Source organism: Vulpes vulpes, chromosome 14 (assembly GCF_048418805.1).
Source record: "Vulpes vulpes isolate BD-2025 chromosome 14, VulVul3, whole genome shotgun sequence".
Taxonomy (NCBI): Eukaryota; Metazoa; Chordata; class Mammalia; order Carnivora; family Canidae; genus Vulpes; species Vulpes vulpes.
The window spans coordinates 40128506-40151257 of NC_132793.1; the positions used below are offsets into that span (position 1 = coordinate 40128506).

Consider the following 22752-nt stretch of genomic DNA (forward strand, 5'->3'; position numbering starts at 1 on the left):
CCCCCGCTCCCCTTCCCCCAGGGATAAGTCTGATTGAATCTTTGTAAATAATTCTACTGCTTTCAAATCTTATTTGGCATTCCAATCACACGTTTTTCAATTTACACTTCTGGAGATGAAAACATGCTCTCCCCCACACCCCCTTCAAAGAAAACCTATCCTACTTCCCTTTTCTATATGGTTCAGACTAATTTCCCAGGATAAAATGAGGTGGGGGAACGCAAGGTGGTGGTTATAGCTTCAAAACAAAAGAGGTGATTTATAGACTGATTGATTTCTGGAATAGATGAGCAAAAACAGCTTTCATTTGTCTTGCCACACTTTAGTCTGATAAAGCACAAAAGGACCTGCCATCTCATTTTCCATACCTCTTCAAGGGCTTGCATTTGAAATGTTGATTAAATGTACAAATTGCATTGCTGTTTTGTCTCGGTTTTCCTCACTCCTATAAGAAAGGACCTCAAATATTTGAAGGTCGTGTTTCCTTTCTTGAATGAGAAGCTGGGCATTTCAGGGAAATAACATTGCCTTTATTGCTCACAGGGAGATATGATGCTGATTCTATAACAGCCGTCCCTACCTTTCCTTTGCCCACAGCTTCCTGCCAGCTTTGAGTATAGAAGAAGCAACAAAACCAGTGCTGGGCTAGGCAGAGCTACAATTACACTGTAATCTCCAAATTAGATTGTATTTACAATTAATAAACATATTAATTCAATCTTTCTCGAGCTCTGATTTTTATTAAATCAGTCGTTGACTTATTCAGATAATAGGTCTGAGAAAACACTGGAAATAGATTTTTTTATTATCATGAAAACATCTAAGATTTATTCTCTTAGCTACTTTCAAGTATGAAATATAGTATTATAAACTACAATCACCATGCTGTACATGACATCCCCAGGACTTATCTATTTTGTAATTGGAAGTTTGTACCTTTGACCTCCTTCATCCAATTCTGTGACCTCACCCCCCCAACCTCTACCTCTGGCAACCACCAATATGTTATTTGTATTTTGGGTTTGTTATTATTGTTTTTGTTTTAGATTCCACATAAAAATGAAATGTGGGGGGATCCCTGGGTGGCGCAGCGGTTTGGCGCCTGCCTTTGGCCCAGGGCGCGATCCTGGAGACCCGGGATCGAATCCCACGTCGGGCTCCCGGTGCATGGAGCCTGCTTCTCCCTCTGCCTGTGTCTCTGCCTCTCTCTCTATCTCTCTGTGACTATCGTAAATAAATAAAAATTAAAAAAAAAAAATGAAATGTGGAAGTGTTTGCTTTCTCTGTCTGACCTATTTCATTTAGCATAAGGCTGTCAAGATCCATCCATATTTTTGAAAATGGCAGGATTTTTCTTTTTATGGTTAAATAACATTCCACTGTGCATATATATATACAACATTTTCCTTATCCATTTATATATTGGTGGACACTGACATTGTTTCCGTGTTGTGGTTATTATCAAGAATGCTGCAGTGAACATGGAGGTGCAGATGTCTTTTTCAGTTCATGTTTTAATTCCTTTCATATAAATACTCAGTAGTAGAATTGCTGGATCATATGGTAGTTCTAGTTTTAATTTTTTGAGGTATCTCTACACTGTTTTCTATAATGGCTACATGGAACAAGATTTAATTATATTGTCTTTTTCTGTGGTTTCTAATATAACTACCACAGGTCTTTAATTAAAAATATGCCAACCAAAATAAAGCCCAAGTGTCGGAGACGTCCTGAGATGTGGCCATTTAAAAATATGTTCATAAATTCTTTACTACTCTTACCATCAAGAGATGGGGGCTATGTGTCTCCACTTGAAAAGTGTGGGATTGTGTATGGTTGCAACCAATACAGATAGTGGTAGTGATACTGTGTGACTCCTAAGGTTGGGTTACAAGAGTGACATAGCTTCTGCCTCTGGTATACTTGATTTGGAGCCTTGAGCTGTCATGTGAGCAATCTGACTACTCTGAGGCCACCATGTTGCAAGGAAACCCAAACTAGTCCATATGGAGAGCACCCGAGACTTCATGAGGAGGGCAAGATGCCCATCCAGCTTTTAGTTGCTATATAGCCCCCACTATTCCACTGCCAGCCATGGGCTGACTGCAACCATGTGAGAGACCTTTCACCAGACTCCTAGCTGAGGCCTTTCAGAATTTCTCACCCAGAGAAACCATAAGAAATGATATTGCTGTCTTAAATTGTTACTATCTTAAGCCACCATGTTTTGAGTAGTTTTGTCTCTTTTTGTTGTGTTTGTTTTGTTTTTGTTTTTAAGCATAGCAATAGCAAACCAGAATCTGCATGTGGACAAACTATGAGATTAAAGTAATGGGATTCATGATAAACATGCCAAATTTTGTATATAGAGATGTATGCCATTTCCTTCATTAAGTAGTCACCTTAGGAAAAATTTATTCAAAATTACATTGCCATTGTGATATTGTACCTCCCCACATTGCTGTGTGACTTTGGACATTTTGTTCTGCCTCTCTGGTGCCCTTGAACAGGGGGAAATAGGTTAAATTTTCTATATTGTCCTTTTTGTTTCTAAAAATTCTTAACTATTATTCAAAATTATTTGGTTACTGAGATATCTAAGATGTATATCCCGGTACTACATTTCTACTAAAGAATTTCTAGGGTTCAATTTGCATATTAAAATTGTAGTGAAACTTTAAAGATAGATGTTAAACATATAGGAGAAAAAATACCCTTTTGTCCACCATTTAAACCCTACTTTTATCTGAAAATAATTATTTACTTTTTTTTTTAAACATTTTATTTATTTATTCATGAGAGACACAGAGAGAGCCAGAGACATAGGCAGAAGGAGAAGCAGGCTCCCCGCAGGGAGCCTGATGTGGGCTTGATCCCAGAACTCTGGGATCACACTCCAAGCAGAAGACAGATGCTCAACCACTAAGCCACCTAGGTGTCCATGAAAATAATGACTTTCTATAAAGAGATTATTGAGAATAGCAAAATAAGGAAAGATATATCTAGTGGAGTCATTCTGTTAAATCCCTTAGGATTGTATCTTTTTCAAGAATATTTTCATATTTGCAGTGATGTAAGATCATCTTATAAAGCACAGTAACAATACTTGTATATTGTAGGGATATGGTAGAGATCCAGGAACAAGGTTTAGCACACCACATACCCTTTGTTTTAATGCTTTATTTAATTGTTGAGTAGGTAATGTATTCATATAATTTGAACGCAAAAAACAAACAAACAAACAAACAAACAAACAAACAAACAGTGAAAAGTCTCCTTCTCATATATGCCTCCATCTTTGCAGCTTCCATCATGACCCTGGTAGAGAATCACTGTTATTAATTGCTTGTTACTGCTTCCAGAGATGTTTTGTGCAGGTATTCACTAAAAGAAACCTGTATTCTTTCCTGTGGGATATCTTTACTCTAATGGTAGCATACTAATTATACCTCTTTACATTTTTTTTACTTAGTAATATATCTCAGATACCTTTCCATATCCACATGTAAACACCTTCATTACTCTTTTTACAGAAACACAATATTTCATTGTATAAATGTACAATTATTTTACTAGTCACTATTGATGGACATTTAGGTTGTTTCCAATCTTTGCCTATCATATACAGTGTTATAATGAATGACCTGTATAAATGCCATTTTGCATATGAGTAAGCATATTATCTAAGATACATGCCTAGAAATAGAACCATTGGATCAAAAGGAGTCTCCATTTATAATTTTGATAGGTACTTAAAACACTGTCTTTGGGGATTGACCAATTTGGACTTTATTTGTACAAGCATGTTTGAGAAATGTGAACCATGACTGGTGTTCATTTATCTAGACAAGAATGAATTAGACTACTTAGAATCTATAGATCAATTCTTAATAGGCAAACAGAAGAGGAATTGCATTTGAGAGCAGCAAAGAATCTAGAGGCCATCTTACTCAAATCCTTCTTTTAGCTTGGAGAGAGAAACTCGAAGAGGACAGTGTCTTGTCCAAGATCACACAACTGATTAGTGACAGATCCAGAACTTCTGACTTATAATCAGACCTCAAGACGTAAAATGTGGTATTTTTTCCACATCAGAGCAGAGATGATGACTGTCTTTCTGCCTGTGTGTATATGATGTCTTGGATGTTGCCTCTCTTGCTGCTGGTTATTGAGCCTCTGTATGCACCAGAAATCGAATTAAACACTTCTGTTTACATTATCTTCTTTGTACCAAGGGATCCACAAATTCATGTGCAAGTGAAGGCATTATCTACGGATTGGTGCATATATCTCACGTATACATGTCCACTATCAAGATGCTATTGTGTTCAATAAAATGTAAATTAGTGCAAAGCATCGTTGATGTTATAACAGCTGTTTGTCTTGAACTTGTACTCAATTAATAGATTTAGAAACTACTATTGTGAAAGAGTAGTCTATAATATTTTTTATATTAAAAAAGTGTCCTTAATACTCATAAAACTTGCAAGCCACTTGTTTAAGGTCTCTTGTAACCGTCCAGGCATCATTTTATACTCCATCTGTCTCTGATACAAAGGTAAATGTTAATGATGCCACACATCACAGAATAAACCACAGAGATCATCTAAGCAATTTGTTTTATGGATAAGGAAACCAAGACAGGAGCCAGTGAAAGGAAGGCTTCTTCTGGGGCACTTAGCAAGTAGGGCTGGAGCTGGAATTGGAAAGTAGACCTCCTGAGTTTTGTAACAGGAATAGAAGAACTTGTCAGTGTGGAAGAATCACTTCTGAGTGCTATGAACAATTAAAATAGTGAAGGAAATTTACTTTTGGGCCTCACATTGATTCACCTTCAGCTTTGTGGATCTGAGAGGTCATTGTGTTGGTCGATAATAACACTTGATCTTGGATGTTGTAAGTTTAATATAGAGCATAAAATACAGAGATCAATATTTTGATGTTGAGGAGAAGGCTCATTGATTGGCTGTTTGTCCTCAGACCTTTAAATTAAATGGAGAACTGAAGAAACGTAATAATTTTTCACAAATTCCATTTAAGTCATGTGAACAGCGATGTCCACAGGGAAAAGCAAAGAAAAAGGATTCTTCAAATGTCACTATCTTCTTTTATGGACTCTCTTTTTCCCTTTCCCATTAATGCTCTGAATCCCTGTTTTTACTTGGCTCAAGTAGGCACATTTTTATGATCCCAGATAAGAGGCACTTCCTCTTGACCTTCATCCATAATATAAGGAATCCAAGGGCATAAACTGTTGCACCTTTATATATTAAGTATTTGATATACAGAGGCAGTTGGGGAGGAGGAGAAAAAACAAGGCAAAACTCATGGACTTGTCCTTCAACAATGGCAGTAAGGGTGCCAGAGTTGTCCTAGCACAACATTTCTCAAAGGTAAATTTGTGGAAATTTAGTTCCTTGAAGTACTCTATAAAACATAGTTTTCAGATTGCCTGGGTGGCTCAGTGGTTGAGCATTTGCCTTCAGCTCAGGGTGTGATCTTGGGCCCAGGGATTAAGTCCCACATTGGGCTCCCCACAAGGAGCCTGCTTCACTCTGTGCCTATGTCTCTGCCTCTCTCTGTGTATCTCTCATGAATAAATAAATACAATCTTTCAAAAATAAAACAGAACAAAACATACTTTCCAATAGTCAGATGTATTCCATTCTGTATCCCTGCTTGTTGAGATTCATAATCCATTGTTGCATATTAAATATCCTGAAAGTCCTGAACTAAGTTAGGTGTTGTGATTTAATTTCACCCAGTGACTCTCAAATATAATTGACCTTTAAACCCACATCTTACTATACCCACTTTTGGGAAATGCTGTCCTGTAGAAACCTGTGATGTTACTCTACAGCTTCTCTCCCTTTGGATTCATTGGGGGATTTAGAATATCACAACTGGACACAAACAGGTAGTCACAAAGGGGAAAATGAAGTTAAGCTAGTATAACCTTCCATCTTCATTCATGAGGTATTTGCTTCAAAACAGAAGCTAATGTGAAATATTCACATAAAAACTCACTACAGCTGGTACAGAACTTGTATTGCTTAAATACATACAGCTCTTATTTGTTACTCTTATTATAAAAAATGGCATTGCTGTGTGCTGGGTTTTTGTTTTTATTTTACTAAATAAAACTAATCTCCCTTTTCTTCTCCTATGTTATTGAGGTTCTCACTTTAAAGCCAGGTTTGCCTGTGCAAGAGCATCTGCATGAACTCACTGGTGACATTTCTGCCTATTGTGATCACAAGATATCATCTTTAATATCATCTGGAAAGTGTTTAAATACTGTTTCAGAGCTAAAAGTTGAAATCAACCTTTTTGGTATTTTCTCAAACATCAAATAATACACTCAATAGTTAGCAGGCAAACAAAGGTTTTACCCTTCGTGACTTCTTTTCTGCTACTTAAATTTCCTATGCAAGTTAAGACTGTTTCATAGTCTCACTTTTGTGATATGTTCTTATCTTGTCATTGTTGTTGAAATGAAGTGGTACTATTTAGCCAAAGCAAATAATTTCACTTCATTATAATATTCCAATAATATTAGACCAAATTTGTCTTTCTGATCAAAGGTGATTAGTTTTTGTTACATCAATGAGATGGGCAAATAATGCAGATTAACAGATAAGACTGGAAAGCAGATGTTCTAAGGCATTCAAGTAATTTGGATTATAATGTAGTTCTTTCTTATGATCCTTACTGACTTTAAAACTAAAACAGTGCTATTGCATTATGTTTCTAAATGCAAAAGTCTATGTGTGTGTTGGTATTAACAAAATATAACAATGACTGGTTTTATGTGCAAAAGAAAATCTGTGTTTTAAATATAGAGGCTGAAAGTATAGATTGCTTTTTGAAAGTTTTAATATAGTAAAAAATAGAAAGTAATTATTAGGGGCTATTATCCTTAGCATATGTCATATATATGAGGATTGGTAGGTTGCACTTTAAAATTGGTAGAGATGTTTTAAAGTTATTCCTTTTAAGTTTATTGCTGATTGTTATAAATTATCTTGGCACATTTTCAGAAATTTGTCCTTTTTTATTGTGTACAATGGCTGAAACTTTTGCCTTATTTATAAGTAAAGTGATGTGGAGCATTGTTTTTTTTTCCCATGTCAATTGAGAACGCTCATTTTCCAGGCAATTATTTCTCAGTTTATTTCCCACCAAGGATTTGTCTTTTGCCAGGGTGCCAATTATTCACATCTTGTATTATAATCTGTCTCACTTGGATCTGACCAATGATGAAATAACTTACTGGTAGGGGATGCCCTTTCACAATTATCACCTTCCTGGGCAACTGCCTGCTTTATGAGGCTGTGCTATATAAAATCTTTTACCAGGGAGGCATTTGCAACATCAGTAATTCTTAGCTTGCTTGTCTCTGGGCTCCAACACAAATACCTACAGTAAATAAAGCACCAATTACGTGAAAAGTGAAAAATACGTTGCTTATGCTATTTCTTCTTCCTTTTGCACGTGCAGATGTCATCCATACAGTAGGACCAATAGCCAGAGGCCATATTAATGGTTCCCACAAGGAAGACCTCGCAAATTGCTATAAATCATCTCTGAAGCTGATGAAAGAAAATAACATCCGATCAGTTGTAAGTACTTTTCTGTTTCTTATTTCTTATTCTTCCAGCCTTTGTATTTGGGAAAATGATCTTATTCAAAATAAGGGTAGGAAATCATTTCTAAAATTTGGAAAACTAAGGTTAAGATTCTCAGTAAGTGATGTGCTACTGGTTATCATGACTCCATTCTTTTGTATGCCCTAAATATTTGCTTAATTGTTTGTGATGTTTTGGGATTTAAAACTTTAGACTCATACAAATAGAGCCATCCTGTCTACTTTCCATAGTACCATTAGATTTGAAGAAAATGTGCATGTGTTCATTTTAACTGAAAAGTTGCTGTCTTTTCAGTCTATTTGGTTCTTCTTAAACTAGTAGTCTGTGGCTGGGTATGCCACATCCCTTCTAAGTTTTATCAATTTAGACAGAGTTCAAAAAATGTGCATCTAATCTATTTCCTTACCAGTAGACTGGGATGAAAGGAAGTCTTTGAGCTGGATTTGGGAGTATTTATTCACCTGCTTTTCCTTTGCAACATGTCCTATGTTTATTACATCTCAATTACACCAGGAAAAAAAAAGAATGAGAAAAATGAGAGTGTAAATACCCAATAGTAAGTTAATTTGGACAGAATCCCTGGGATCTTTTCACATGGATTATAACCTTGGTGAAATTGTGGGGCAGGAAAATACTTAAACCCTTGACTTCTTAGCAGGCTGAATGGATCAGCATTGCTTAGGAGGTCACAAAAGTGAAGGTTTTATTATTTGCATGAAGGAGCAATGAGAGTCAGACACATTTTGATAACCCTGCATAGTTGCTGGACTTTTCATGCATGATTATAATTTTGAAATGCCTTTTTCAAGATAGATTGGTGAGTTTCTTCAAAATAACAAAACTTTTTTTTTGCAAGCTAATTATACAATCTTTTAAATCTCTGCATAATTATTAACAGAGCAGAATATTTTATCTTACTCTTTGATTTTTAAAATTTTGTTCTTTAAAAATGAATCAATAAGTAAGACCCTTCTGTCTTAGAAGAGAAAGCTGAAATTCAAAAAGAATGGAGCAAAGCAAACTGCTAAACCAGTGGGCTGATTTTGTTTTTTACTGCAAAATAAGGAAAATCAAAACAGGTGTGCACATTTAGGGAATAATTAAAATTTTGTCAATATGGCCTATTGATTAAAAAGGCAAGGGGCTGAAGTGCTTGGAAAAATGGATATGTATAGAAGTTTCTAGCTTGGGAAATATAGACCTTGAGACCTGAAGAGAATTAGCTAATGAATTCACTGGCATCTCTAATGACTTCTTTTCTAAAGTCAATAGAAAGTAAGAAGATGCTAGCCCACTAGAAACAGTCTAAAGACAGCACCCATTCTTTTAATAGGAAAAAGAAATATCTCTAAAGATAATGATCTTAAAACAATCATATCTTTATTACACTACTTGCCACCGTTAGGTAAGGAGTGGGGGAATTATGGACTAAGTTTAATTGACTTTTATCAGATGACCTGCAGATGGACAAAAACAATGCTCTAATCACCCTGGGACTGGAATTAGGTCTATCTAACTATTTTAGATGATTATTTTGAGGGGTTAATTACATCTTACTTGGTGCTAAGTTAGCAGGTGGTGCTAAACTAAAGTCACTTCAATATTAAAAAATAAAAATGGAGATGGAAAATATTTGCAAAACGTGAAGCAAAATGTCCAGATAATCACCACATACATACAGCATGGTGGAATGGAGTTTCTATCAAATGTCTTGTCTTTTATTCACACACACAAAAAAATCTATTTGCCTACCTGCCTTCCTTCCTACCTTCTCTCCTTCCTTTCCACTCTTTTTTCTTTTTCTTTTTTTTTTTTAAGATTTTATTTATTTATTTATGAGAGACACAGATTGAGAGAGAGGCAAAGACACAGGCAGAGGGAGAAGCAGGCTCCATACAGGGAGCCCGATATGGGACTCGATCCCGGGACTCCAGGATCACACCCTGGGCAGAAAGTGGGCGCTAAACCGCTGAGCCATCCAGGGAGCACCCTCTCTTTTTTTTTTTTTTTTACCCTCTCTTTTTTCTTAAAGAAGGAAATGAGCTTTCTATTTTATATGGAATATCATGTTCTTGACCAGTGTCAAAAAAATATAATGCTAAAAAAATTATATTACTGATGTCATCAATTTCTCATTATGTAGGGAAAATGGAAAATTCTTAGAAATTGATTACAATTAGATATATGTTTTAATGTATAGGCCTGTACTATATAGACTTATTACAATAGATGAGGAAATATGTTTGATATGAAAAGCCTGGCTATTAGGATGGAAAATAAACAACTTGAGCTCATTTATATATATGTCACAGAAAATTTCTCATAAACTCTTTAATCGGAGCTGCTTAGTGTTTGGTTTACCAGTTGTCACTGTATGACCATAGACAAGCCATGCCAATATTTTGTGGCCTCAGTTTCCACATACAAAGAATCAGTAAACTATTAGTATAATCTCAGATCCATCTAACTCAAGAGGCTGTTATGGGGCTCAGTCAAGATAATGGATTTAAGATAACTGGGATAATGTGATTCTCTATAAAAATATTTGGCAATATTATTTCAAGTGTAAGTTATTTTCACATTTTATGATTTGGCAAATTTAGGAGATTGAGATCGCTCTTGCTTTTACATCTATTCTGAAAGCCAGACTTCTAGACATTTATCATGTCATCTCTTGATGTTAAACCAGAAAGAAATTATCAAGAACTCAGTTAGTACATTTGTAATGACAAAACTCATTTATTTTCCTTCTCCGGTGTAAGGGAAAATGTGTTCTTCCTGCTTGTCCATTTATTCCCTGTGAATTTCCTTTGCTATTTACACAAAACACTTCACTTCTGGTCACCGGATATGTGGAGGTTTCTCTCCATACCTAGCAATTCTCTGGGACACCAGCTGGGTATCCTAAAATCCTAACATGATTTTGACACTATCTACTTGGAGATAGTGTCAGATACCCTAGGTTAAGTGCTCAGTCCCACAAGGTTACCTATCCTCCAAACCCCCTCCACACACACTTAAACCCTTCAGATGTCAGTAGTAAGCTTGGATTATCACTGATGTTTCTGAATTTACCAGCTATCGATCTATGGTCCAGTGACCTTGGTGTTCAATTAATTTGCTAGAGAGGCTCACAGAATTCAAGGATACACTTGCATTTACCAGTTTATTAAAGGCTATGATAAAGGATATAGAAGACAATCCAGATAAGGAGGTATATAGGGCAGGGTCTGGGGTGGAAGTCCCAACCACAGGAGCTTCTGTCCCTATGGAGCTGTGGGGGGGTAAGGGGAGCTTTACCCTTCCAGTGTGGTTGTCTTTGCCAACTTGGAAGCTCTCTGAACCCTGCACTTTTAGAATTTTATGGAGATTTCCTCTCATAGACATGATCAATCATTAACTCCAATTTCTAAGCCCCTCTCTGGGGGATAAGGGGCAAGGCTGAAAATTTCAAGCTTCTAATCATTGCTTGGCCTTTCTAGTGAACAACCCCCTATAGGAGCTATCCAGGAGCCCACCAAGAGCTGCCTCATTAAAGCAAAAGATACCCCTAGTGCTCTTATCATTCAGAAATTTGCAAGGGTTTTAGGAACCCTATATAAGGGAAGGAGTCAAAGACAAGTATTTTATTAGAATAAGAAATCCTCCTAGGGTTCTTATTACTCAGGACATTTCAAGTTTTAGGAGCTATGTGTCAAGAACTGGGGACTGAGACCAATACATATTTTCTGTTATCTCATAATATATATTTATTCAGTCAATTAAAATAAATGCATAGAATCTTTTTTTTTTTTTTTTTTTTTTTTTTAATTTTTTTTTTTTTTATTTATTTATGATAGTCACAGAGAGAGAGAGAGAGGCAGAGACACAGGCGGAGGGAGAAGCAGGCTCCATGCACCGGGAGCCCGATGCGGGATTCGATCCCGGGTCTCCAGGATCGCGCCCTGGGCCAAAGGCAGGCGCCAAACCGCTGCGCCACCCAGGGATCCCAATGCATAGAATCTTAAGAGAAAAAGAAAAAAGGACGCCTGGGTGGCTCAGTGGTTAAGAGTCTGCATTTGGCTTGGGGCCTAATCCCGGTATCCTGGGATCGAGTCCTGCATCAGGCTTCCTGCATGGAGCCTGCTTCTCCATCTGCCTGTGTCTCTGCCTCTCTCTCTCTCTCTCTCTGTGTGTGTCTCTCATGAATAAATGGATAGAATTAAAAAAAAAAACCACTATTATTAATATTATCTTATTTATAATAATTAATAATATGATTCTTAGTATTACCAACTCATATTTGTATTGACAATGCAGAGCATACCATAGACTTTTACTGCTCAGTAGATGCATTGAATTGAATTATACTAATTTTGTCACCACACTTAACTGTCTTAAATTTATAGTCTAATCTCTAACTTTTCACAAATAGTCTTATATCATTATGGTTTCCCCAACTATGTGTCATTTTACAGCAAAGCTACAAAAATGAGTAAGGATTAACTAGTTAAGGTGGGGTAGTAGATATGTAGCAATATGGTAAATATGTAAGCAATATGATAAATGTTGTAATGGTCTGGATCAGCAATAAGGCTGTGCTACAACACAAACAACCTCAAAATCTCAGTGGCCTGCATTCAGAGACCCTGGCTTAAAACATTCCATCATCTCATAGTTGTGCTCTTTTAAACTGACAACCTGTTGAGCTGCTACAGAACAGAGACCTTGCAAACTAATGCACGAACTTTTTACTGTTTCAGTTTAGAAGTGACACACACCATTTCTGCTCCCATTTCATTGGCCAGAACTATTCGCATAGCCCTGCCTACCTGCAGAGGGCCCAGGGAAATGTCCATGAATAAATGAAATATTTGCTAGGTACCACTTTTCTCTACTTTTGGTTTAACTAAACCAAAAGCTTAGGGATCACAGCACAGAGGTCAGAGATTTCTGCTTTATTCTTATCTCTCCAAAGGAATTCATTTTTTTTCCCCAAAGGAACTCTTTAAAATTTTATTGGAGGTAAAACAAATAGTGTGATCATTTATTTATTCAAAAAATATTAATAAGATTTATCATGTACTAAGACTTTTTTTTATGGAAAGGGAGGGCCAGAAAGAGAGAGAAAGAGAGAGAATCTTAAGCAAGCTCCATGCCCAGTGAGGAACCTGACACAGGGCTCAATCTCACGACCCTGAGATCATACCTGAGCTGAAATCAAGTCAGTTGCTTAACCTACTGAGCCACCCAGGCATCCCCTACCAAGACATTTTTAAGCATCTCCTAAGCCCTGGAAGATATAATAGTTGTCTTCAAATATATCATTTGTTTCCATCTCCTGCCTGTCCAAACAAATAAATAGACAAGATCATCATATCCATTGTATGATTTGAGAGCATCCTCTGATTCTCATCACAGATGTCTGAAATTCCATAATTAATGACTAATTTATGATGGTCAGGCATTGTCCTTTCTTTGCAATTTCCCTTTAAAATGCAAATACTCATGAGATCTGTAGAAAATTAATTTCCTAATACCCTAACATGAAGAAATTTATCAAATTACTTTTCACTTTGGCAGGATAAATTAGTAGAGGATAATAAAATTGCTTAGCACCTCAGCCTGAGGGAGGAGGGGAATTAGAAGGGGATCTGGATGAAGTTTGGGAGAAATAGAAAACACAGTGGGATACAAAGTTTACTTACCTCCCATTTTGCTAAGAAAAGATACCTTTTAAATAGAGAAGAAAAAGTTATAGTTATACATAACTACCTAGAAATAAGGTAGTTATTTGGTTTTTGGATGTATTGTAGACAAAATTTTTCACTATCAAAAAAATAATACTCCTTTATTAATTTAAGTTACAACATTCCCTTACATTTCTCTCCTCTGTCCATTCTTTTTGTTGGTGCCTTTTCAGTATATATCTACATGTTTACTTTAGGTTGTAAAAGGATAAAAGTAATCAATAAATTTAGTGGTTCATTTTACAGTGACACATCTCTTCTATGAATTATTAATTAGCACAGCATTATTAATACTGTTGAATGTTTAAATTTATGATTTCAATCATGATTCTTCTTCCTGTCTTATCGTAAAGTTTCAAATGAAAAATCTGACCAATCTTTCCTAGACCTAGAGCTTGTTTGTGCATGTACCTTATTTCTTCCAACCTACTTCAAATATAATTCACTTATTTTCCTCCAATCATGAATTCCCCTGGGGCAAAATTCAAATATATGCAGATTTACTTGTGTATACATTCTCTGAAATCTTGAGAGTGTTGATTCCAGATAGGCAAAAAATGTAGGCACCATGGAGGAGATAATTAAGGAAAGAATGAACTAGAAATAGGAACAGGGAAAAAAATTGAAAGAAAAGTCAAAGAGGGCACAGATTTTCTCAGGAAAATCTTCGGAAAGAGAAAGTGGGTGTCGAAGAATGTACCCAGGTCTTGGAGACACAGTATTCTAATATGGCTTGAGAAATGAAGTCAGGCTGGTGAAATCAAACAACTGTATTATTTTGATTTCTGGGACAGTGCTGTGTCCTAAGAAAATTAAACAGGTATTGTGTGACTGGAAGAGGACTTCACATATACAGAATATTCATTTGAATGTATATTAACCTAAAACATACAAATGAAAGAGGTGAGTGTAGGGATGAAGACAATGAGGAAAAGATTCCTATTGCACAGGGACTGTTATTAATAACACTGATGTAAGAGACACTATAAAAGCATAAATATTATCTTATACTATCATTTCTATCTTTATATACTATCATACTATCATTTGTTGTTTTTAAGTGAGCATGGAAATATTTTATAAGGATCTTTGTGAGTTTTTCTTGCTCTCTATTTCTTTCTTGCAATATGATCTTAAATTTCCTCAATGGCAAATTCATCAGCTCCACTTTTAGAAACCTAATCCAAGCCATTCAAAAAAGGATCACAATGATTTCTGCCTTCAGCATCAGTTAAAAGGCATAGATTCATATCGGCCAAAGATACTGGGTATTCAGGAAAACCCCTTTTAACTGACAAAACATAGTTTACCCAGTTTGGTGTTCTTTGAGGAAGAACATATAATAAGAAAATAGTGTTAATATAAAAATAATCATAATCTGAATATAAACCAGATTTTATTTAGGTTAAAAATGATTTTCCCAAGAAGTGTAACTACTAATTGATATATGAATTTGATAGTTTTATGTGATTATGGATAACTAAAGTTAAGTGTTTTCATAGTGTATGCCAATGTGATTTCTACTTGAGTGTCATGCTAGATGATGTATTGAGTGGAAAAAAATGTAAATCTTTGCTTGTAGAAAGCACCCAATATCAACAGAGATCCCTCAAAACCAGATGGTTTTCCCTCCATGAGTCATAGGTTTTGAGAAGTAATGACTTCCAATGGAAAAGACAATGGACCTACAATTTCAGTGCTTCCACTAAGCATTTCAGCAATAAGCAAATTTGGAATTCTGTATTTAATTGTTTCACTGCAGTGTAGGTTTTCTTTTTAAAGCATAGTCAAGTTAAAACTTATTTTCTTATACAAGTTCCCTTCTGAGAGGGTTGCCATGACAATGAGTTCTCAGCCTGAAATTTTTAAATGCTGGTTTTATTTCATTATCTGAGTTTCCATTACAGGCCACATCAATCAATGCAGTCCCTTCTTCAAGAAGACTTCTGCAGCATTAAAAAGATGACCTTTTAATTTGTTACCTCTGCTCCCCTGCCTAACATGGTACCATCATTTCCTAGCCAGCTCTTCATCTCAAAGCACCCTCTTCTGCAGAGCCATGGCGTGATCTTCTTTCCTCTTCTCTTTTTAAGCAACATCTAGTCTTGGTTCTCAGCTATCTCATTTATAAAGGATAATGCTAAGTCTTTGTGTCTTTCCTAGCTGAGGTTCTAACAGCTGTGTAACTAATGATACTATTAATAAATAACAAGAACAAAAGCATTTTTGCATTTGTACTTTGCTTTATAGTTTACAACAGTGTGTTCCTATACATCATCTCATTTGTTATTCAAATTGTCCAGCTAGCTCCCTGTGTTTCTTTGATTTAGCCAAAGAGGGGAGAAAAAGGCTAAATCAGGACTTTTCTTTCCTTTCTTCTCTATGCTTGCCTTTTATAAGATATTCTAATTGGGTATAGGGGTGCAAAATCTCAAATAATACTCTCATCAGGTATTATTACTGGCAATAACAAGCGACCAAAGGTGGACAGCAAAGATGAGAAGGAAGGAGAGCATGAAATGATGATAAATTCACAAACCATGCCTGGAAAACTTGTAGTCATACACCTGAACTCAATCCATGCCTTCTGGTCAGAGACATGCTTAAATTAGATCATTTAGTCAGGAAATACAGTAATAAGAACAGCTAATATTTTTGAACCATCAGTTTGTGCCAGGCATTGTGTTTTACTCATTTAGTCTCTGAACAATCTGAGTTGGAGTGTTGTTTCTCCCACTTTACAGATGAGGAATATGAGCCAGAAGGACCATAAGTAAATTGCTTAAAGTCTTACCTCTAACAAAAAGTAGAGGTGGGATTTAAATTCGGAAATTTTAAATTCAGTGCCATTTTCCCTTTCCTCTGCTATTTTATGTCTTTTATTTGTATGTATGAATGTATTTATTATTATTGAAACTCAAGGCACTCCAAAGTACTACCTTGTAAGGAGCTTTTAGTGAGGGTGATTTGAAACAATCAAAATGATTGTGGGGTGACTCAGGGGTGCTACTGGTATTTTGTGGGCAGGACTAGAGATGCTACAACATGTGGGCTGACTAGGGATACACTAAGAACCTGTTCCTTATCCTGCACAATGTTTTATGCATTGTTTTGCTCAACAGTCATATAAATAAAACCTATTTATAAACAACAGGGTACATTAAAAACAGACCTTTTGCTTTCAACATATTAGTGAACCACCATGAAAATTAAGGGAAGTTAGTACTTAGTGTGCTCAGCATTTTGCCAAGAGTGCCTGAGGAAATCATGCCATTGGTGGCCGCACTACTTATGGTAGTTGGCAACATAGTGCACTTGTGTGAGTCTGCATTTGCAGATGTCCCCTTCATTAGTATTTCCATGTAAGAAAGCAACTATCTGACTACTTCCTTTCTTGCTGTTTAATTCACTGTGTATGACATTAGGCAATATGTAGTCGTGCCTGAATATATACATGTTGAAAACAGAACTTGACTTTGTCACTTTCCTTTTATATCTCTTTCATATTACCCCTGTGGCATTATATTGATTTTAAAAAATTGATGTAGCATCTTGATTTGGGTTCCCCTGAAAGAGACCCTGAAACAAGGGTTTGTGTACAAGTACTTTATTTAGGAGGTTAGGACAGAGAGTACTGGCAGAGGAATGGGGAAGTGAGAGATGGAAGGGAAGGCAGCCAAGAGTCAGGTTATAAGCAAGTTACCACTGTGGGCAGCAGAAGCTCACTCCTGCCATGGAGCGCTGAACAAGCCCCCTCTAGGGAATGGGGGAAGCTGGGCCATTTATCTTTCACTTCCACCTGTGGCTATTTGAGGACTGCTCCTAGAAGATTAACTCCCCAGCCTTTCTTGCCTGCTCCTTGGCCAGGCTGAGAGAATACCCTGAGGTAGAATCCCATAAAGGGGTTTGCTGGAGAATGTTGTGGGTGGGCAGGTACTGGAACTCTGAGTTCTGGGAGGATGTGGGTGGGCCACTGGCACCTTCTGCTTAATGTATGTAGGTAAGTAGTACTATTTATAGATGTCATTTCAGCATACTCAAGAGCGCTTTTCAAAATATTTATTATAAAAAAAGGAATATTGGCTCTGACTGAATGAGAACGCTTAGGTTAAGTTAAACTGATTTTCCAGTAGGGCAATATGCTAAACACACATTGTCCAGAGATTTTTATTCTTGAACTCAGGCATCCAAATCCTCTGCTTCTGTAAGTATAGTGTGATATAGAGGTATACAAGCATGGTAATTAACGTGACTAGTGTTGTAACCTATGGAATGAACAGACTTATTGAAAGTGAAATTAATTCTTAGGTAGTAAAGAAATAGTATCACGATATTGTGTCACCTTGGTTGAATTTTTTTCTCAACATTTCACAACACTAAGTTTTGATTCATCATGCAAACAGCAGAAAAGTTGGCTGCCTAAGATTAGATGTATGTAAAATCATTCATCAGTTAGAAGATATGATACATATTGAGGGTAAACAATTTGATTAGATAGCTATATTTGATTTTTTTTTCCAACATAAGGATTTTTCCAAATCATGTCTTTTGGGGGAATACATTATCTTCCATTTTCTTTAAAAATCTTACAGGGGTGCCTGGGTCGCTCAGTTGGTCATGCATCTGACTCTTGATTTAGGCTCAGGTCATGATCTCAGTGTCCAGGGTCATAAAATGGAGTTCCTCCTTGGGCTCTGCACTCAGCAGGGAGTCTGCTTGTCCCTCTCCCTCCTCCTCTGCTCCTCTCTCTGTTCATGCATGCATCTCTTCATTCATGCATTCTCTCTCCTTCTCTCTCTCTTTCTTAAATAAATTAAGAGGGTTTTTTTTTTTTGTTTTGTTTTGTTTGTTTGTTTTTTTAAAGTTAGAATATGCCTATGATCAGTTCTTTCTGTAAGGGACTCTGAACCTTTTTGCTCCATCTTTTATAGTCTGAAAAATTATTTTTAGTCACTTGTGCATTCTACAGATGTAAATCTACTAGCAAAGACCAAGGAAAGTATATTTAGAATGAAAATATAAAACATCTCAATTTACCCAGATTTGTTCACTTAATTATTTTCTTTTTATCAGACTAGGGAACATTCCCAGGAAAATCAGTACTGGTTTCTACAACAGTGTCTTCCAGAGGAGATACTAGCCCAGCACACTGTCAAAGAAAGTATATTACGGTGAAATTTGTATAGAAACCATAAACAGATTTGCAATGCAAACGTTCATCTTGAGTATTTTATTTTTCCCTGACCTGAGCAGCAGTTATTAGATCACTGTATCATGAGGAAAATAGTCAATTCGAAACATAGACCATAAAGTCCTGAGCCTGCCATTAGATTTGAACAACCAGGTAATTTTGGCATATATCTAGGGGGTTAATAGTCTAGAGCAAAGGCAGCAGCTTTAAACTGTGTATTTTTTCTTGCAAATGTTCAGATATGTTTTTCAGAAGAGCAATTTCAATGTATAGAATCAAAGCTATTCTTAAGCTGTTAAACTGAGAGACTAAAAGAGCAAAACAAATAAAACCAATACCACTTTTAAAATAAAAATAAACCTGTCAGTATCAAGAAAGCTTTCTAGACTTGTTTATGTACTATTCAGTAGAAATATAAAGAGGATTTTTTTTTTTAATGGAAAATGTGTTACAGATTGAGTCAAAGACACACCCTAGCTATCTTTGTTTTGAATACTTACACACTTCTGAAATGTGTAGAAGATGAAATGTTTGCTTAGTAGGTGTCTCATGGAAAGACTATAGTGTTCTAGTTATAACCATGGCTTAAGTATAGCAGTATATTAGCCACCTAGATCTTTGTCCCTGTGAGCTGAATAACTTTAGGGCAATCTTTCTATCTCTTCTGAATCCATTGTTTGGGAAATGTCCTTGCTGCAACTCAAATGCTTAAAAATAACAGAAAAATACATAGAAATAAAAATATAACAGACAATGATAAATAATGATAGTAGGTTCATCCTAACATTTTCATGAGGCTAAAATGTGACAATATTCATTATAAGGTTCTTTAGTGGTAATTTGTCCAACAAATATGTATTGAGCAACCATTATGGTCTAGTCACTGTTCCAAGTACTTGGAATATATTGATACTTGTGGAGCTTACATTCTACTGGAGTAATTTTTATCAGTACTAGTAGTAAGATTAGTACTATTGTTATTAAATGGTTTGACAACATTTCTAGATGCTGTGGATTTTATTATTTTTACATCCCTGGGAAATTATCTCACCATTATTGTATTTTTTATCTTATTTCTTTGATTCTTGAATTTTAGAAAAGCTAAGAAAGTAATAGAGCAGAGTACGGCTTCAGCAAATGACAGTTCTATGAAATGGCAATAACGTAACTCTTGGGTAATATGCATCCATAAAGATGGATGATTATGTGAGTAGTCCTGTAAGGACAGCAAGGAATCACAGAAGCAATTTTTAAAATTATTTAAAAATTTTTCAAGTGCTCCTAATTTTATTTTTTAAAAGATTTTATTTATTTATTTGACAGAGAGACAGAGAGAGCACAAGTGGGAACAGAAGGAGAGGGAGAAGCAGGCTCCCCACCGAACAGCAGAGAGCCCAACTTGGGGCTGGATCCCAGAACCCTGAGATCATAACCTGAGGAAAAAGTAGATGGGCAACCAAATGAGCCATCCAGGTGCCCCAAGTGCTCCTAATTTTAGAAACAAAGTCTCATAGATAGAGCCCTCAGATATTCTGAATATAGTAAATATAATTCAAAATGTAAAAGAACAATGCTGAACAGTGAAAAAAAATGCAGGAAATCTCAATAATATCTGATTTGCCCCCAAGGATAAGTGTTTTGTCTTTTTAAATTGAAATATCAAAAAGCAAATGATTTCACACAAATACATTAATAAGCAAATATACAGGTTGGTTTTTGTTTTTCCCCATACATGCTTCTCTGTCCATTGGCTGATCCAGGACTAATCGGTGCAGGCTGGGAAAAATCATAAAGAATGCACCGTACTTTCAGAAAAGGCCTCTCACATCTTATAGAAATTACAATGGCTTGTACATCAGTTGCAATGTTTAAAAATGAGTGTGAATCTACATACCTCACAGTCTAAAGTACAAGATTCTCACAGAGTGCTGCAAAACATATGCAAAAATGTGAGCAAAATTTGAATTTAACTTTCTCTTGCAACAGACAGGGGGGATGGCTCTGTATTGAGTTTGCATAAGCTAAGATCTCTTGTTTATGCCTTTCAGGGAAGACTAACTGCTCTGTCAACTCTTCCAGCTTCCAGTTTTACAAAATATTGCTTATCTGATTAACTACAATTGCCAGTACTCTAATCATGTGTATTCATGAGTATTTGTGGGTCGAGGTCAAGGGGGAAGGAAGGCCAGCTCTCCTCCAATATTACACAGTATTATTCTTGGAGCAAGTCTTATCTTGTCTGTTTTATACTGGTTAATGTCTATTGTTTATATCATTCATAATGTAAACATTAGAAAAAAAGATGTACATATTTTAAGATGATCTTACTACTGCTCATTTAATAGGAACACAATAACAGAATCTGGTGACTTAATATGCAAGGGATGTGTTTTATACCTGGAAAGCTAGGATACCAAGGAGGTTTTTCAATTGCCTCATTTGGATCTTGAGGTATGGAAGGCTCTGAGGCGTGGAGGGCTTATTGGTTGATGCCTCACTGATCTGCAGACTAGTCTGACTTATATGGCTGAATAGGCAGACACTTCCTTCCCTTCTCCCCACTTCATGTGTATCACTCCAAATGTTATGGACAAAAAGCATAACATTCCTAGAGAAAGTAGTTCCAGGAATTCCAACAAATTTTCTCTGCTAAAAAGTCTAAATAAACTCTCAGGATTTGATTATACCTTTGTTATTAAGAATTTTAACTAACAACAAGAAAAAAGAATTTTAACTAACTCAATCCTAGCATAACATGTTTTTTAAATTATGGGTATTTGAAACTGTCTTTCTTTTAAACAATGGTAAAGGCACACTCTGTAAACATTACTTTCTCTGCATTACCTAAAATCTAATGTATCTGGCGATAGACACAAATTAAGCATGTACTTGCCAATATTTCCAATTAGCCTACTGGTTTACCTGCACACATTTGAATATCGTAAGCCATTACTTTGGAGAATTGATTCAAACTCAAACTCAGTAGAACCATCCATATTATATATCTGTGACAGTTTCACGAAGATATGATATCATGGACTTGCTGTAAATAATTCAGAGATGTGACTTCATTAATTCACTACAATAGTGCTATTCACTATGATAGTATTAATATGAGACATGGAGAATAAGTATCTGAAGTGGATAATTCCATATTTATTCTATGCCTTCATTTGTATTCTACATTATACTGTTTTGATTTAAATAAAGAGAGTGAAATTTTCTTAAGGTTCAATCTTAGCTGTCTTCTGGTGAAGCTGATTTCTTCCAGGCTTAAAACTTTCATCCAGTGTAAGAGTTCTGACATGTTGCATCAACACCCTTCTATTGCTTTAAACAAGAAAATATATATCATCAATTTCCTAAGACAAGTGAGGAGAATGCTTTTGTGGTACTCAAAATGTATTTATATTATTCCGTTAGAAAAAAAAATGTCAGGGGCTAATTTGGGGGCCAGGCACTGCCAATTTTATTGTTCTAGTCACACAACTTGTGTGACAGCATTTCCAGTTTTGACAAATTTGGCTTAAATAATAATCAAATGAATGTCCAAGCTTTAACTATGTATTTTTCTAAGGACCTATACAGTAAAGAAAACCTAAAGATACTATACTTTGAGACAATTTAAGAAGCAGTTTGAAGAATTGGATACTTCAGCTCTAGATAATACTATACCCCTTTCTAAAATAACTATGACTTGATGGCATGAGTAGAAGTGTCCAGATATAGTGAACCACAAGCTAGAATCACATCATGAATTAATTTGAAGAACTACAAAGACATATACTTTAAATGCTAACAGATCATCTTCTCTCAGTGTCAAAGGTATTACTATAATTTAAATTTGACTTCTTTGAAAGCTTCTCATTAGTACATTGGACTTCTAAGGAGTACATTGGTAAGACTGTAGCATAGTAACTGAGATGTACAAACATGAATGTAAATAGATGTGTATTATGCACATGCATATGTGTTTTGTAAATCCCACATTACTTCTCTGAGTTATATCACAGCTGATATAATGTCATTGCATTGTTTTATGCCTTTGGAACACCTTGATGTTGGTATGGTTTCCGAATGATTTTGTGATATCCTTGGAAGAAAGCTGATCTAGGAATTTGAGAACTAATATTTGAGTCCTGGCCTTTCTGATTGATTGCTGTGTAGACCTATCTTTTTTCAT

General features: G+C 35.8%; 1 protein-coding gene across 8 annotated transcripts in view; it reads left to right on the forward strand.

Annotated features, from left to right (window-relative positions):
- MACROD2 (mono-ADP ribosylhydrolase 2) overlaps nt 1–22752 on the forward strand; it is a 1918082-nt gene that overhangs the window by 1133923 nt on the left and 761407 nt on the right. For all 8 annotated transcript variants that reach the window (XM_026002392.2, XM_026002393.2, XM_072736414.1 and 5 more), the window contains one exon: nt 7501–7622. In XM_026002392.2, the coding sequence (XP_025858177.2) occupies nt 7501–7622 (122 nt within the window). The remainder of the gene's footprint in view (nt 1–7500; nt 7623–22752) is intronic.